Source organism: Strongylocentrotus purpuratus, unplaced genomic scaffold (genome assembly GCF_000002235.5).
Source record: "Strongylocentrotus purpuratus isolate Spur 01 unplaced genomic scaffold, Spur_5.0 spur5_scaffold_18, whole genome shotgun sequence".
Lineage (NCBI taxonomy): Eukaryota > Metazoa > Echinodermata > Echinoidea > Camarodonta > Strongylocentrotidae > Strongylocentrotus > Strongylocentrotus purpuratus.
The window spans coordinates 12,036,117-12,053,257 of NW_022145603.1; the positions used below are offsets into that span (position 1 = coordinate 12,036,117).

Genomic DNA, 17,141 nt, shown 5'->3' on the forward strand with positions numbered 1-17,141 from the left:
GATTTCACAATTTTTTTTCGCTTTCTCTCTCTCTCCTTTTCTTGCCCTCTCCTATCTCTTTCAGTCCTTTTGTTTTTGTCTGTTATATTTTCTTTCTCTTCTATCTAAATAGTCTCTTCTCTTTCCTTTTCCCTTCACTCCTCGACTATTTGCTTATCCTTCCCTTCTCTCTTTTTCTCTTAATTCTCGATTTGTTTTCTGACTCACTTTATCTTTCCCCCTCTCTCCACCTTTTTGATCCTCAAAATAAATTGTAATAAGTTAATTAAAGTTATAATATGTAAACATTTATGCAATGTTTCCTCTTTCCCATAGTTTGTTATTGTTTCTTCATCTTTATTTTAGGTAAATTATGTACCACAGTATATTTTGTGAGGACAATTGTCAACAATCCACTTATGTGCTTTTTTTCATCCTCCTACTTCAGATATCTTTTTACACATATTTATATTTATATTTTGAAGATACAGCTGTAACATATTCAAGGTGAAAACTAATAAATGAAACAAAAAGATTTTGCCCCTGCTGGCTTGACAACCTGCACCTATATTTTGTTTGTGTATACAAAAAAAGATGAACATATTAAAAAATCAATATCAGTGATTTATTTTACCCATTGTGAGCTATTTACGTGTCATCAGAGTTCTTCATTCTGTTTCAGCAATATCTATCCATTTATCTGTTAACACAATCATGCAGGCCATTTAGTCTTTTACTCTCTCTCTAAGTGCCATATTGACTTTGGCGATCAAGATGTTCCACAACCCTAGGTTCCTAGCCTTTGGTATTAGCACCACTCCCAGTTCTTTCACTCCTCTCTGTCTTCCAACAATTTCTGCAGACTGTCCATCCAAAGTATCCTCCTTCTTCCCCTACTCCTCCTTCCCACAATTTTCCCTGTCAAAGCAAGATTTTCTAGGCCTTTGGGCCTTCAACTGCATAATCAACATCTCATGTATCATTTTCCTTTGCACTCCAGCTCTTCTAAGAACTTCCTCATTACTAACTTTACACAAAGGCAAAATACAATTCAGCTCTAAAATGCCTCACTAAATCCACATTGAGAGCCTTTTTTAAATGCATTATTAAAAATCTTACGGCAAATAGCTTTTATTTGTTATTGACAGGCATATACTGCTGACAAGGCATAATACTTTACACAAAATACAAATTTATTCTTATAATACATGTACATTTACACCTGGATTAAATATATACAATATATATAAACCAATCTTACCCTTTTCAAACAAAAATCTCACTTGTTCCCGCTCAACTTGTCTCAGATTTATTGAATTTCTACTTGAAATGTTGAAATATGTATACAGTAAGTTTAGTTTCAAACCCGATTTCCTGTGTGCAAGAAAGTTTGAGCAAAAGCCTTTATTCTGTCAATTCCAACAGAAAGGATTTTTTTAGTCAAATAGACAATACCGCAATATGAAGTCCCATCAAAGGGGAAGTCCAACCTGACATCAAGTTTGTTTTAATAGCAGCAGAGAAATGAGAGGAACGGGTGAACGAAAGTCTGAGCAAAAACCAATTTTAAAAAAAAAGAGACAAATTTTTGAAGGTGCGATCAAACACAAATTGGCAACTCTGTGACGTATCTAGCAAGGTCCATTTGCCCTGTACTAAAATCTTTAATAAATTACATTTTCCTTATGAAATTTTTCAATTGTACATTCACCTTAAATATAATTATTACCAAAATGTTTGCATACCACCTTTGTATGAAACAAATCTAATCCATCAACAATAGTTAAGAAAATGAAATTTCATGAAATTTTCTGTACAGAGCAAATTGGAGCTTGCAAGATATGTACATCACAGTGTTGCCAATATATGTTTACTGAAGACTGCTTCAAAATACTCATAACTTTCTTATTTCTAATTGGGCATGGTAAATCTTTCACTAATTTTGTTTCTCATACTATTCTGCTTCTTCTAAAACCAACTTAAAGCTTATCTGCCATAGTTTACAGGAGGGATTACACCGCCCTGCAAGGTCACTGGACAGGTGGTTATCTCATCAACTCAGCTCTCAGTTAACATAAGAAAAAGAGGATCATGGGGGACCAATGGTCACCGATTAGGCATTGTTTGTTATATAGAGGGCGCAAGTAGCTACAAGTAGTGCAGTGGGCCTTTAACACATGCATCAGGATGGATTACCCCTTTAACTAGTTGACAAACAATTCAATAAGTGAAAACAAATTCTCAAAACATAATCCAGTGTTCAGGCAAACATTCCCTCAAATTTTTATAAGAAAAAAGAAATGTAAGCCTACAAAATGATGAATTACTTAATTCAACTTTCTACAGTATTGGTGAATGTGGCTTTGTATGAACTTCAGTGCTGCAAATACAATCTAATGCGATTTGATTTCATAATGGACGTTTCACATTGAGCTTTTCAGAGTGCAAATAAGCCTATATAGCATCCATTTATGTGCTTCGTCTGAAACTAGTACTAACAAATAAAGAAAACATAGAACTATCTCATCACCTACACAACTCAACTGATAGTTCCATGATGACTAATCCTTTCAAGTTTCAACATGTTCAACAAATAATTTAAATTATCAAAATACACACACTGTATTGTTAATTGTGTATAGATCATAATAAGCAATATGGTTAATAAAGAGTCAGGTTTTTATACATGTTATAGTTTGTGTGACGAAAGATCATTACACACCTTAAATCTCTTCACAAAATCAAAATTATCTTCGTCTTCGACCACCACATGTAAATGAATAATCATGATTCGTGATGAACCAAGCATTCTCACTTTCATCATATATTCTTGGATACATTTTTAAGGTACAGGTTGTATGTCTTACAGCTGTGTGGAATAATGGCAATAATTTCAATGAAATAGCTTGTCTTACAACATATTTATTCAGTTACTTGATATTAAATTAAATAAAAATACCAAGCAATTTTTTTTTATAATTGCAATTTAATGTCTTTTCTAGGGTAGAGCGAGAGAGAAAGAGAGAGAGAGAGAGAGAGAGAGAGAGAGGGAGAGAGAGAGAAAAAGAGAGAGAGAGAGAGAGAGAGAGAGAGAGAACCAATAATAATTTGAGGGAATGGACAACAAAAGTGACCAAATGATTACAAGAGGATCTAAATCTCTGAACATTTATTCAATGGAAATTCCTACTAACTACAAACAATTATTTTATTAAAAATATAAAAGTTTTTTTTCTTCTCTCTCTCTCTCTCTCTCTCTCTATATATATATTTGAAGGGCAATCCAACCTTTGTAATACAGTATGTTCATTTGTATCAAAAATAAAGAGAAACAGAATAGCGAACTATAATTAAGTTATCCTTTTCTCCACCGCACTTTCTTGTGGCACTACTCGAAATATATTATGGACTGCATATTTATTTATTTGAGTCATACAATTTGAAAAACTAACAATTTAGTCATTCTGTTGGAACAACTAGGAAAGTAAATTGTCCAGTACCATGTCATGGTCACGGTAATATTACCGATTAAGCTATTTGAAATTCTCATAGTGATTTCAATTTTCAAAATTCATAGCTTTCTTAATTGATGTCCGATTTCTTTCATTCAAACTTTCGCAAGTCTGCATCTCTGATTTTTCTGCTTGTTATTAGAGTAATTTGTCATTGAGGTAAGATTTACCTTTAAATATTCAGTTCTTTCCAAATGATGTTCATACAAAAATGGAAAATGAACATGTCACGCATAGAGTTTTTCCAAATCATTGATACTTCACAGCCGACCTCCTGCATCCAGCGTACGTTTCAAAGTTATGTTGTTCTGAACCTAGATGATGATTGACAGCCATGAAGCCTTGTTCAGATAAGACACAGGAAAACTTTCATGATGACCTATGACCTTCATGAGCATGTAATGTGCTTCACATTTCTGTAACTTACAAAGGGACTGTTTATATTTTATGATAACCTACATGTAAGTGCAATACGATCTTATAAAGGAGATCAGTGAATGCGTGTAGGACCCTTGTTGCGGGCAATTACCATTCATTAACACGTTTCAAAAAACGTAGTAGTATTTTTGAGGCGGTTTCCATGTCATATCTGAAAGTGCCTTTACTGAGGGCGGTATATTGGATGAGATACACCGGTGGCTTGATGGATCACTGGGATGTTATGCATTGAAGGATCTCTAGGAAGACATGATGAAAACGAGTTCATAGATTCCAGCTTGACTGATTCCGATGAGTGCTCCTGAAACAAACCAAAAAAACATAGAGATCATAAGTAATCATCATCATCATCATCATCATCATTGTTTAGCGTCCCACACTGTGGGGTTGAACGCTTCATTTTCCTTATGATTCTTCTCTAAGCCTTCCCGTTTTCAGAACAAGCCTGGGTAAAGCCAGATGCTCTCATGTTGTGTTCTAGCATCTACTGCCAAGTTTTGCAAGGTCTGCCACAGGATTTTGAAGCAGCAACCTGGAAATTCATTGCTTTCTGTACCCAATGTGTTTTTTATATCTCCTAAAAACCACATGCCAATGTTGGAAACATTGGTGACTAAATTTATATTAACTGTTACAGTAGCTACATGCTCTTCAGAAGAAACAACATTGTACAGATTATGTTACCCCTCCTACAGATCTAAACACTTTGAGTTAACCCTATTTAGCCCGGGGGGGGGGGGGGGGGGGCTTGAGAAGCCCCCCCCTCGACATTTTTCGCGATAATTTTTTAACGCAAGAAAATCTTGCACTGAAATTTTGTGACTTTTTTCTTTCGAGTCTTGCGCATCTTTTGAAAGAAATTTTTCGAAAATCGGACCTACCATTACAAAGTCACATGACCTTTTGTCTTTGCATGTCAGCCCGAAAATCGCTCATTTTTGTGATTTGTGTACAAAACATATGGAAATCTCATTTTTTTCAAATAAAGAGATAAAACATTGGTTATTTGGTCTTGTTTATAGTTGAGGTGTTTATTTTGGGGTCAAAATAGTTGAATTATAGTTGGAAATGAAATAAAACAACAAAAACAATAAAAATACATGAGTTAAAAAAACAAAGAAATACATAAGAAATTATCAAAACAATAGATAACATAAAGAATAACCCTGGTTTTTCAATTTTTTGTGTTGTATTATTATTCCAAATGGTCTAACAAATATATGTAGTGAGAAAGAATGCTTAAATATGAATAATGTCTGATTTATGGGCAAAAATGTGAATTTGATGACCTTATTTGCATAAATTACCATAAATATGCAAATGAGTGAATTTTTCAAAAAATTGAAATTACCATAGTAATCTATACACTTCACTTGACATGTATGCAAATTTTCGCGGCGATCGGTCGTTTCACGGCCGAGATCATAGGGGGGGGGCCTGAGAAGCCCCCCCCCCGGGCTATGCAGTTTCAAAATAGCCCGGGCTAAATAGGGTTAAGAAAAACTCATTTCAAACTTGGCAAATTGATATTCAAAGGTCTGTGGAATTAGCACACATTTTCTGCACAGCGAAGCTATTTTCAAGAGGGCACAATTTCTTTCTTTTTTATTAGATATATTTTGGTTGTTCTCTCTTTACAATCAAAATTATAACTCAACTCAAACTTTGCAATTTGTTTTCTTCCTCAGTACCATGCACTATTTTTTTCTTTTTTATGATAACGCCCCTAAATATATACAACAGTATGATTCCAAGATGTCAAATACCAAAGGCAACATTATACAATCTGGCATTACCCAAGGCAATGTTATTATAGTCTTTAAAACCACAAATACAAAGAAGATATTTAACACAATAAATGTTAACCCCTTTGAGCGTAAACTTACCGACTGACATTCCTTGTTGTCTGATGCAGGTTCCCCACGCTGAAAGCTCTGGATAGACCAGTCCGGTTGCTAGGCTGCAGCGGACCCGAGCTCACATCAGGACGCCCTCTGTTGTTTGGATGATGGTTCTCCTTGCTGCTCTGGGAGTACGAGCTGAAAGAAGAGTATGATTGATCAATTATATATATATAGCATCTTGAGAAGAGATAAGAGAAAGACCTTGGGAATGTTTCACAAAGACTAAGATCAACTTTAAGTTGGACTGAACTATGGCAGGCAGTTCATGCCACGGTTTGCTCTCACCATTATGATCTTTAGATATTTTTTCTTCAATAATGAATAACAATGTATCAAAAATGAAAATTCTGTAGATTTGTGATCATGATTTGTACGTCCCTTGAGAGACCAATGCCATCAATTGGTGAGAGCAAACAGTGGTATGAACGGCCTGCCATAGTTAAGTCAAACTTAAAGTCGATCTTAATCTTTGTAAAACACTCCCCAGGCAATGGAGCCCCTAGTGGAAGCTAAAAACAGAGAGTTGAGGAATAACACTGTTTCCACAATTGACAGATATGGCACATAGAGAGATTACAAGAGGAAAGAAAAGAAAGTACAAAAGAAGAAGTTTCTTACCGTTGACTGTCGGCATTAGCTCTCCTCTTATTAGCGGCTGCTTTGGTCATTGACATGTAGGCTGGAATTGGTCTGCTAACACCACCTGAATCAAAAACATTAAAAGTTGGAATTAATCCTCTGCTATTGACATAGATTGTACTACTGACTCTCAATTACATCAACATATGAATATGACACTTTACAGACCAGCATACATGCACATTTTCGTGTTCATCGGACACTCGACAGCCGAGATCTAGGAGGGAGGGAGGGGGGGGGGGGGCCCTATAGCTAACATCTATAAGTATTCAACAAAGGCCCTAATTCAACCAGTCCACCTTTCTTTCAGTTCATGAGTTACAAAAAACATCAATTTTACAAGGGATTTCAATAAATCAGTTGTTAACTGTATGTAGCTATCAGAAGTAAGATTAATTTGGCAAACATTGAAAAGAGGATTTTGTAGAGATATGCACAATGCATCTGATCAAGAGCTGGGGGGGGGGGGGGGCATTTAACAAAACTTGTCATCAGTGACAAATGACAGTTTTTGTTATAAGCTACTGAAATTCTTGCTTCTGATTGGTTGTCAGCAGATTTGTCACTGATTTCTGTCATTTGTCATTGAAAAAGGCTTTGTGAAACGGGCCCCAGGTTGTCAAAATTCAATTATCTTTGATCCATGTCAATCAACAATGCATAAAAACTATTAATTTCTTTGACGTACCTGTAGCCGTGTCTGCCATAGAGGGCAGCCCAAATTTCTTGAGGGTGTCCGTATGCAGCGTCCTGTTGACAGACTGACCAGTGCTTCCTGTTAGCTGACCATGTGACTTGCTGCGTTGGTGGTGCAACGATGGTATGCCAGTAAATGTCTCCCTCCTGTGAATTCTGTACAAAACAAAAAACGAAGAAAACTTTTAGATTTTCTTTTCCAGCAATATCGATTCTTTTCTTTTCAACTGGCATTTTTTTTCTCTGTTAGAAAGACATGTACAATATAACGAGAAGTCAGAGAAAAAGAACAAAGATGCATTTAGAAACAAAAAGAATAACATTATATTTTTAAGCTGGCAAGTAGCAACTGAAAGTTTAGAAATAGGAGTAGCAAAGAGATTCTAGATAAATCAAGAATCTCCCAAAATTCAAGCTTTGGTAATCTCTTCTTCCCGAGTCACAACGTTCACTTTAACCCTATTTAGCCCGGGCTATTTTGAAACTGCATAGCCCGGGGGGGGGGCTTCTCAGGCCCCCCCCTATGATCTCGGCCGTGAAACGCCCGATCGCCGCGAAAATTTGCATACATGTCAAGTGAAGTGTATAGAATACTATGGTAATTTCAATTTTTTTGAAAAATTCACTCATTTGCATATTTATGGTAATTTATGCAAATAAGGTCATTAAATTCACATTTTTGCCCATAAATCAGACATTATTCATATTTAAGCATTCTTTCTCACTACATATATTTGTTAGACCATTTGGAATAATAATACAACACAAAAATTTGAAAAACCAGGGTTATTCCTTATGTTATCTATTGTTTTGATAATTTCTTATGTATTTCTTTGTTTTTTTAACTTATGTATTTTATTGTTTTTGTTGTTTTATTTCATTTCCAACTATAATTCAACTATTTTGACCCCAAAATAAACACCTAAAATCTAAACAAGACCAAATAACCAATGTTTTACCTCTTTATTTAAAAAATGAGATTTCCATATGTTTTGTACACAAATCACAAAAATGAGCGATTTTCGGGCTGACATGCGAAGACAAAAGGACACGTGACTTTGTAATGGTAGGTCCGATTTTCGAAAAATTTCTTTCAAAAGTTGCGCAAGACTCGAAAGAAAAAAGTCACAAAATTTCAGTGCAAGATTTTCTTGTGTTAAAAAATTATCGCGAAAAATGTCGAGGGGGGGGCTTCTCAAGCCCCCCCCCGGGCTAAATAGGGTTAAAAGGTACTATGTCCCTTTTGCAGCCAACCTCAAATTCTGTAGAACTTTGCCGGAATTATGAATATGTCATGTATGTCCTATCTGTGAAATTTAAACATTAGCAGTGTCCTCATATTCAAATTATGCAAGGAAACCCGTTTACTTGCTAGACTTCACTGTCAGACACTATTGAGTGACTGACTGGCTTTTTTCTTCTTTGGTAATAACATACACGAAAAGAGTTGTAAAGGGTACATGAGCATTTGTCTACATCAATATCCCACTTCTTGTGATGGCCAAGATTAAACTGATTGAATCTTTGCGCAGCATAAAACGTATGACCATTCGGTACAATTGTCTGAAAATCAAGACTATTACTTTTGGGCTCTATAGCCCTAATGTCGATTTGACAACTAATAGTCGTTATTTTCCCACTTGAAGACATTTTCAAGCCCCACCTTTTTTAGGGAAGTTCTTAATTAGTATTATCTTTCAAATGCAGTTGGAATTTAATTTTTTCATTTTTTTGGCCTGCAAATGGGACATAGTACCTTTAAAGGGATTGGGAATCTTTGTCTCAAATTCTGAAACAATATCCTGGATTTAGCTCATGCTGCAATGACAATTATAAACCTTAATGTCAGTCAGGAACCCTATGATCGCCTGTCTGATTATCGAGATATTTATGAATGGAAATGGAAATTTCTTTTTCGTTTTTCCTAACGGTTTTCATAACACGACAGTCTATTGGGGAAAATGAATATGGTAAAACCGGTCACTCAAAGAATATTACTTTTTTGAGGCACTTTATGATCATTTTGAAGCACAATTTTTTTAGGGCTTCAATATTACACCATATCACAGACACTTGGGCCATGCATCTCAGATTTGACATTGTTTAATGATGCCTGTAAGATAACTCACCCTTTCCATTGGGTATCCTTTCTGAAGTTCTCCTGTAAGACATCCTTGCAGATCGTGAATGATTCGTTGAAACCTGTAGGCTTCTGAGCAGGAGAGGGCGCACTGCCGATACGGGGAGAGTTCACCGAGATCTCACCGAAAGGAAGGCGGGTGGGTTGAACCACCGGTGAGCTGGCCACTTGTGCATATGTCATCTTTCCTCCTAAGTGTCAAAGAGGTACAATAGAATTAGAAATAATAATAAACCATATTCATTATGTAATCAAATACAAATGCATACATTTTGCTAAGTGCCATGTTACAAATAATTGAATTCACCTGTTACACATAATTTTACTTCAATAGTCATAATGCAAATTGCATACATTTATTGTTGCTAGGTAGGACAAACATTAAGATTATGGCATGTCCTACATAACAACATGGAATGTATGCATTATGCAATTGACATTCTGATCATTGAAATAAAATGATTCATAACAGGTGAATAAACAATTTGCAACGAGGCACTCAACAAACATTTATAAATTAAATTAAATTACATCAAATTGTCCTATTGGGTTTTATCTACCCAAGGTAGCCACATATCTGTCAATATTGCTCTACCTGCAGTCGCTGCAAATGTTGTTACCACAGTAATTGCCAGGTACCCATTTACACCTGGCGGGAGAGTGGAAGACATGGAAGGAAGACCTAAGGACGTTAGTGACTGGCTGGGATTTGAACCCTCCACCCTAGGATTGAGAGTCAAGTGAATGAACCACTCTACCTCAACACCACCACATCGAAACAATAATGATCATCAATACATCATATAAAATTATGAATGTATCCTTAAATACACAGAATTTTTATGGCCACCTAATTCCAATAATGCTCTATCTTGTGTTGTTATCTGATGTATCACTTTAATGTTTTATCATTTTACCTTATTCTGTCATGATTGTATTCTGTCATGATTATATTGGAATTGAATAAACTGAATTTAATTGAATAAAAATATATAGCAGACAATACATTTTACATAATTGGCATCATATTTCCTACCACTTTTAGTCAGTCTTACCACTTAAATCTGTGTATACCAGTACACTGGGGAAAAAACTGGGAACAAATGAATGTCCAAGTAATGAAAGTTGTGTGTTAAATAAGGAAATAACTCTTGTAATACAAACATGTAATGAACAGTGAAAGTGAAAAGATAAATATATGACAAAAGGGTGTAAAGGAAATATTCAAATGTATTTTACTTTTTCTTCTCTTAAAAATAATGGAAACTGATTTCCCCATGCCACCACAGGCAAAGTTTTTGGAGTTTACCTTTCATTTTATTCTTAAAGGTAGTACAAAAGTAGGACAGAATCATATTGCAAAGGTGAAGTGAACCATTCTGACCAACTATGCTAAAAAAATATACCTGTCAACGGAGAAGTAGTAGATTGAGAGTTTGTTTTTCCTTCCTCATCAAATGAAATAGTCCTGGCAACCCCGTCAAGAGAATGGATCGGTCTATTGCTATTCGATGCAGGGATCTTGACAACAGTATTTCCTCCAACAGTTAGTCTCACTGGCGCTGGTTCACTAATAGACACACCGGAAGAATTTGTTTCCGTTTCGGATTGTTCTATTGGTACTTGGGAGGTGGGACTTTCACTTGTTTTAGGAGTAATCGGGAGGGGCGCAATGCCGTCAATTTGCACATTGTCTGACGAATTTTCCTTCACAACGTCAGGGCTGGTGATGCTGACATCCCCTACTCTGCTAAAAGTGGAATCTTCCGATACAGGGTGGGTCACTGGTGAACAGGACTGCTCCACTTCTGTTGGAGGGGGTAACGACCGAGAGCTGACTGTTGCTAATGACTCTGCTGATGTAAACGGAGACCTTGATTTCTGGGGTGTTGGGACTCGCTGCGGGTGTCGACCATCGTCGGTGAAGGATGATGGGATACGTTGGGCGGAGCCTGATGGACTCCTCATTGCTCTCTGGGGTGTTATGATTCTCTGTGGTTGCTGATGTCCGTTGGTGCTGGGCGTTGCGATTCTCTGAGCTTGACCTGCAAAGAGTTAGAGTATAATAATAGGAACTAGATGGAACTTCGACTGCGCGCAGTCGAAAATGATGCCTCCGTCATAGAGCAAGTTTACAAACCAAAAAGCAATTTCTCATATACATATATGACCCTTTGATCTTTGACCTCATGACCCTAAAATGTACTCAGTTCATTGGCTCTGCAAGATGTCCTGAGTTATATAGTAATCCATCTGTCAGTTCTAATGAGAATGCGTTCACAAGCTATTTTTTGCATACATAATAAGCCCATGACATTTGACCTTTGACCTCATGACCCAAGAATCTACTCAGTTCATTGGCTCTGCAAGATACATACATGATCTAAGTTTGGCAGGAATCCATCAATCTGTTCTAATGATAATGCGATCACAAGCTATTTTTTGCATACATAATGAGCCGCATGACCTTTGACCTTGACCAAGACCCCAAAATCTAATCAGTTCATCGGCTCTGCAAGTAACATACATGACCTAAGTTTGGCAGGAATCCATCAATCGGTTCTTGAGATAACGCGATCACGAGCTGTTTTTGCATACATAATGAGCCCTGTGACCTTTGACCTTTGACCTCGTGACCCCAAAATCTAATCAGTTCATCGGCTCTGCAAGATACATACATGACCAAAGTTTGGCAGGAATCCATCAATCGGTTCTTCAGATAACGCGATCACGAGAACGGGACATACGGACGGACGTACGGACGGACGTACGTACAGACGTACGTACGGACGGACGGACGGACAACCCGAAAAAATAATGCCTCCAGCTACTTCGTAACGGAGGCATAAAAAAAATGTTATAAGGCTACATAAATCTGTTTCTTCTTTTTCTAAACGGTAACATTCTTGAGAATGGGGTTGGTTAGTGAGGCCGAGCTATTGCCATTGGAGTGGTTTATTGCTGTTCGGTCTTCATCCAGCCAATCTACTATCCACATGGTCTAATTTCCATTTGGTCTAATCTCTGATAAGTCTATGATCCATTTGATCTATTGCTCATTTATTCTAATTACCAGTAGGTCGATTCCAAGTTTGTCTACTGCCCATTTTGTGTACTAACCATAATATGGTATAATAATTATTTAATCTTACAAAAATGATTATAAGACTATATTGATAGTAGACAAACTAGGAAATGCTCTTAATTATTAGACTAAATGAACAATTAACCAAATGAGGGGTAGACTAATTGGAGCTTAGACCAAATGACTATTATCAGAAATGGTCATTAGACCAAATGATAAGTAGACAAAATGACTATTAGGCCATGTGGATAGTAGACGGATTTGACTAGACTTATTGTAGACGAACTGGTTGTAGACCAAACGGCAATTCAGTGTTGAAGCATAGAGCATGCGGCCTATAGAGGAACCAATCTTACATACCTATGTTTTGTCCATCACATTCAGGCATCCTGAGCGCTCTACCGTTAGCTGTCGGGGTGATACCCACCATGGTCTGACACACTCCAGCGTAAGAGATCCGTCGGATGGGCAAACACTCATAAGGAGGGGCTGTTTATGTTTAAAAAAGAGAACCATAATATTTCTGGAATCATTGTCATCTTTGAGTTAAAAAAACAAACATAGGTTACGACATACATGAGATACAGCCGGCAAAGGTAGTTTGCTATCAAGGTTGGATTTCCCATTAACAATTTGAAGAGATGTCAAGTTTCAAAAGTTTCTGGTTTGATAGAAGTTCGAAGTTTTGCTTGTTACACATTTTACCAAAAATATGGACAGACATATACAAAATAAATTATATATACTGTATACAGTCAGACCTATGTTTAGTGCCCGCACAAGGGAAACACAAAAAGTGGTCTTTATAGACAGGTTCCTTTAGTACATGTTTCAATGAGAAACCATGTCCAAGGGCAACAAAAATGTGCTTTTTGTAGACAGGTGGTCACTAAAGCAGGTTTGACTGTATATATAAATACATGTAGTATGAGCATGTCTCAATGATACTCAATTCATATGATAGATTAAGTTGGTAATGCCTGCCTTCAACCTACCTGTAGTCTGCTTGTCTTCAGCAGTATCTGGTGTCCTTACCGATCTTTTCTGGACTGGTGCTGAGTTGAGGATAAGAGAAATCAAGAAGGTAATTTTTTTTTTTTTTTTTTTTTTTTTTTTTTTGGGGGGGGGGGGGGGGGGGGGGGGGGGGGGGGGGTGGGGGGGAAATATTTGTTAATTCATTATTTTTTGGGTGTTTACAATGAATTATGATTTACAATGGGTACCCTGTAGGATGCTGACGTTAATATGGTTGAATTGGCACGTGAGCGCTTATACTTTTTTTAAAAATAATTTTCTCTCTCTCTTTCATTTTGTAGTGAGCAGGATTTGAACATTAATTTCTGCTAAGTCCAATGTGAGCGCACTTAGCAAATGAACTGTGAGGAATTGCAAATAGAAACTTCAAATGCAAGCACTTCAAATTTCTACATCCTTTGCTTCAATTGTGTATTGTTTTAATCTAAACATACCTTTGGGTGTAATCTGGACACAGCTCAAGACGGGGAGGTTTAGCAACCGATTAAAGTCCCCGACCTCTGCCTCCTCCGACGATCCTTCGTTGAGGCTCTGGTCGGCCCACATGACCTCTCTTTCACCTTCAACCTGCTTCTGGATGCATTCAAACTGCTCGATGAGGTCGGGGGTCAGAAAGCCAGAGCCCTTGATCAGGTAGTACTGACTGCGGAAAGCAGTGATCAGGTTTAGCATCAGCCTGGATAATCATGGGATTGGAAAAGAAGTCAATACTGACATGAATTGAAATTCAAAGAATAACCACTTTTCAAAAAGCTAAGTCTGACTCTGTAAACTCTCAAAAAATGCTTCAAGCAAAATAAAATAACAAACCGGTAAGGATACGGTAGTGCATTTCACTTTTCGGAATCTTATGGTTAAACCTTAAAGTTCATTCAGATAAGATGTGTCAAACCTTTGGAAGAAAAAAACACACCCCAAAACAAAATAAAAGCGTTGAATTTGTTTGTTACATGTAACGGAATGGCACTGTATTATGTGGACAAGGATTTAGCTCAGGCTTTGCTGAACGCAGCTAACTGTTTGTTCATCCCTCATACTATTCGTTTACATGTAAAATAAATTTATCAAACCTTGATGGTTTTGGGATGAAGAGCAGTTTACCAAGTCTTCATAAACAAGGCGTAATATGCTTTCTAAACACATAAGTGGTAGAATAATAAATATGTACATTAACAACCTGAAAACATAATGCCTCCGGCTACTTTGTAGCGGAGGCATACATAATGGAATATTAAATTAATAGTTTTCTCCCTTACTTTTCTGATGCTTTGATATGGCTCTCTTGGTTCCTAGCAAACTTCCTCAGATGCTTGGCTTGCCTTCGACCATCTTTAACCTCAATCTCTAAATGCCTCATATGTAGCGTGTCCTTCAGAACCTGCACAAGAATGGAAAGGAGCATTTTGATATTAAGCTAGCCTTTCCATTCCAAACACATTTGATTTTCTGCATTGCTGAATGTTTCTTGCCATCTCCCCTCATCGGTAATGATAAGGTAACTTTTATCTGTCTCTTCCCCCTTAATCTCTCTCTCTCTCTCTCTCTTGTCTCTCTTCTCTCCCTTCTTTCTTTCTCTCTTTCTCTCTCTTTTTCATCACTTAAACTCTCCCTTTCTCTTCCTTTTTTAACAAAAATTTCAATTTGATCAATTAATTTTTAAGAAATGTCAAAATGTTTGATTTTGTATTTATGTCATATTTTGTGTTATTTCAATTTGAATTGCAATTATACTGTATCTTTGTGAAATGGATCGCAAGTCAGCCATTGGTTGCGATGATCTTTTTAATAAACCATTTCTATTTCTATTTCTACAGAATTGTTTATGTCCAGTAGCCAACTGATGAAGGCTCAAGCATTGAAAAGTGGGCCATGTTGCATAAAAATTACAATTGATGGTAACTTTGCCATCAATGGCAACTACATGTACCATCAAAATCAAAATCAAGGTTTCCATGGTAGTTACCATTGATGGCAAAGTTACCATCAATGTTAAGTTTTGTGCAATGGGCCTAGATGTGATCTGAAAACGAGTAACGACATATTACTCTTAATATTACAATTAAGATGCTAATACAAATCCAACGTTAATTCACATACTGAATTGAATACAGCCCCTGGTCTATACAGTAACCCTATATTGGAATGCTGTCGTGATCCCTTGATCTAATTACCTGTGGCATGGTACCATCATCACTGCAGCTACTCCTCATCTCGGACGAGAGCCGATCGAGACCATCCTGATTCTCCTTCATTCTCTGCTCCACGCCAACCTTGCGATTCCTCACACGCTCCCGACGTACCGTTGCCGCGGCAATCACACGGTCTAACTTGGATATCGTCTGCAATCGAAAGATCGTTTGTAAGCAAATAACTCATGATATAAAAAAAACTAGAGGTGCTTTATATTTATTAACCTTTGAACTATACAAATGACAACGGCCCTCTTGCATGAAGAGCTGAGGTTAAACGCAACTAAGAAAATAGGGCAACTTGACTTTCAAACTGTCAGGATAAAATATTCTACTCTTGCGTTTACTTTTTGTGAGCCTTGTGTATATGCCTACACAGGTCTAGTATCCAATTAACAAATACACTTTCTCATATAATTACATGTATGTCTAGTTATTCCATCTATCTGGTACAGAAAAATGAAGGGAAAACAGTTAAGCTTCCATTATCACATTAATGACCTTTGACCTCATTAACTGACTTGATTTCTGTGAATGTGGGATATTTATAGCAAAATAAGCAAGATGGTAAAACAAATAAAATAATAATAACAATGAATACAAAAAATATAACCCAAAAATTTAATAATTACAAAAAAGACATTACAAAATTTGTTAAAAAGGATGCAAAACAAATATGAATTTCAATCATTATTCGTTTGTAGGCAATTGGTACCAATTGTCGGACTTTAATATTACCTTATCTCCTAACGTGCTCTTCCCATGCAAGACTCTGTTTCTCTCCACCAGAAGGGTCTTGCGCATGACCTTAGCGGTCAGGTCACGGTCAAACGATTCCAGCTCCAGGAGCTCCTTGCGTATGCTGGCTCTCTGCTGGAACACCCTGTGGACCTCCACCTGGAGACTGTCAGGGAGAGAGGGAGGAGGGAGACACGAACAAGAATTGGTTAAAGTGACTCTCTAACATTGCCTCAGATTCTGTAACAAAACCCTGGATTTAGCTCATCCTGCAATCATAATTATAAACCTTTAGGTCAGTCAGGAATCCCATGACTTTTACAAGCCGATCGCATGTCTGATTATCAAGATATTTATGATTGAAAATTGAAAATTCGTTGTTTGTTTTCCTAATGGTATTTATAACACTACAGTCTATTCGGCCCATTGGGGAAAATGAGTATGGTAAAACCGGTCACTCAAAGATTTTTACTTTTTTAAAGCACTTCTTGACCATTTTGAAGGGCAATTTTGTTAGGGCTTCAATGTTACACCATATCACAGACACTTTTAACACGTAGGGCCATGCATCTCAGATTTAACATTGTTAAACATTGCCTTTAAGAGAAGGGCCCTTTTTCATAAAACTTTGTATCAATTACAAATACTAACTTTCTATGAAATAATTGCACTCAGCCAATCAAATGCCTCGATTTCAGTAGCTTATAACACTTATTGTAACTTGTTATTGATAACAACTTTTATGAAATAAGGTCTTGGTAAAGGTGGCAAATAAATTGCGAGCTT

General features: G+C 36.8%; 1 protein-coding gene across 2 annotated transcripts in view; it reads right to left on the bottom strand.

The window, feature by feature from the left end:
• Positions 1-1,085: 1,085 nt before the first annotated feature.
• Positions 1,086-17,141, bottom strand: part of LOC764342 (kinesin-like protein KIF18B) — a 30,077-nt gene continuing 14,021 nt past the window's right edge. The window contains exons 10-21 of one of the 2 annotated variants that reach the window (XM_030989209.1): positions 16,356-16,521; positions 15,600-15,767; positions 14,685-14,806; positions 13,863-14,104; positions 13,389-13,448; positions 12,754-12,882; positions 10,715-11,353; positions 9,298-9,499; positions 7,161-7,324; positions 6,452-6,536; positions 5,816-5,968; positions 1,086-4,230 (exon numbers count right to left, since the gene is read on the bottom strand). In XM_030989209.1, the coding sequence (XP_030845069.1) occupies positions 4,194-4,230; positions 5,816-5,968; positions 6,452-6,536; positions 7,161-7,324; positions 9,298-9,499; positions 10,715-11,353; positions 12,754-12,882; positions 13,389-13,448; positions 13,863-14,104; positions 14,685-14,806; positions 15,600-15,767; positions 16,356-16,521 (2,167 nt within the window). In that variant the 3' untranslated portion in view covers positions 1,086-4,193. The remainder of the gene's footprint in view (positions 4,231-5,815; positions 5,969-6,451; positions 6,537-7,160; positions 7,325-9,297; positions 9,500-10,714; positions 11,354-12,753; positions 12,883-13,388; positions 13,449-13,862; positions 14,105-14,684; positions 14,807-15,599; positions 15,768-16,355; positions 16,522-17,141) is intronic. The other variant, XM_030989210.1, reaches the window with a different exon arrangement.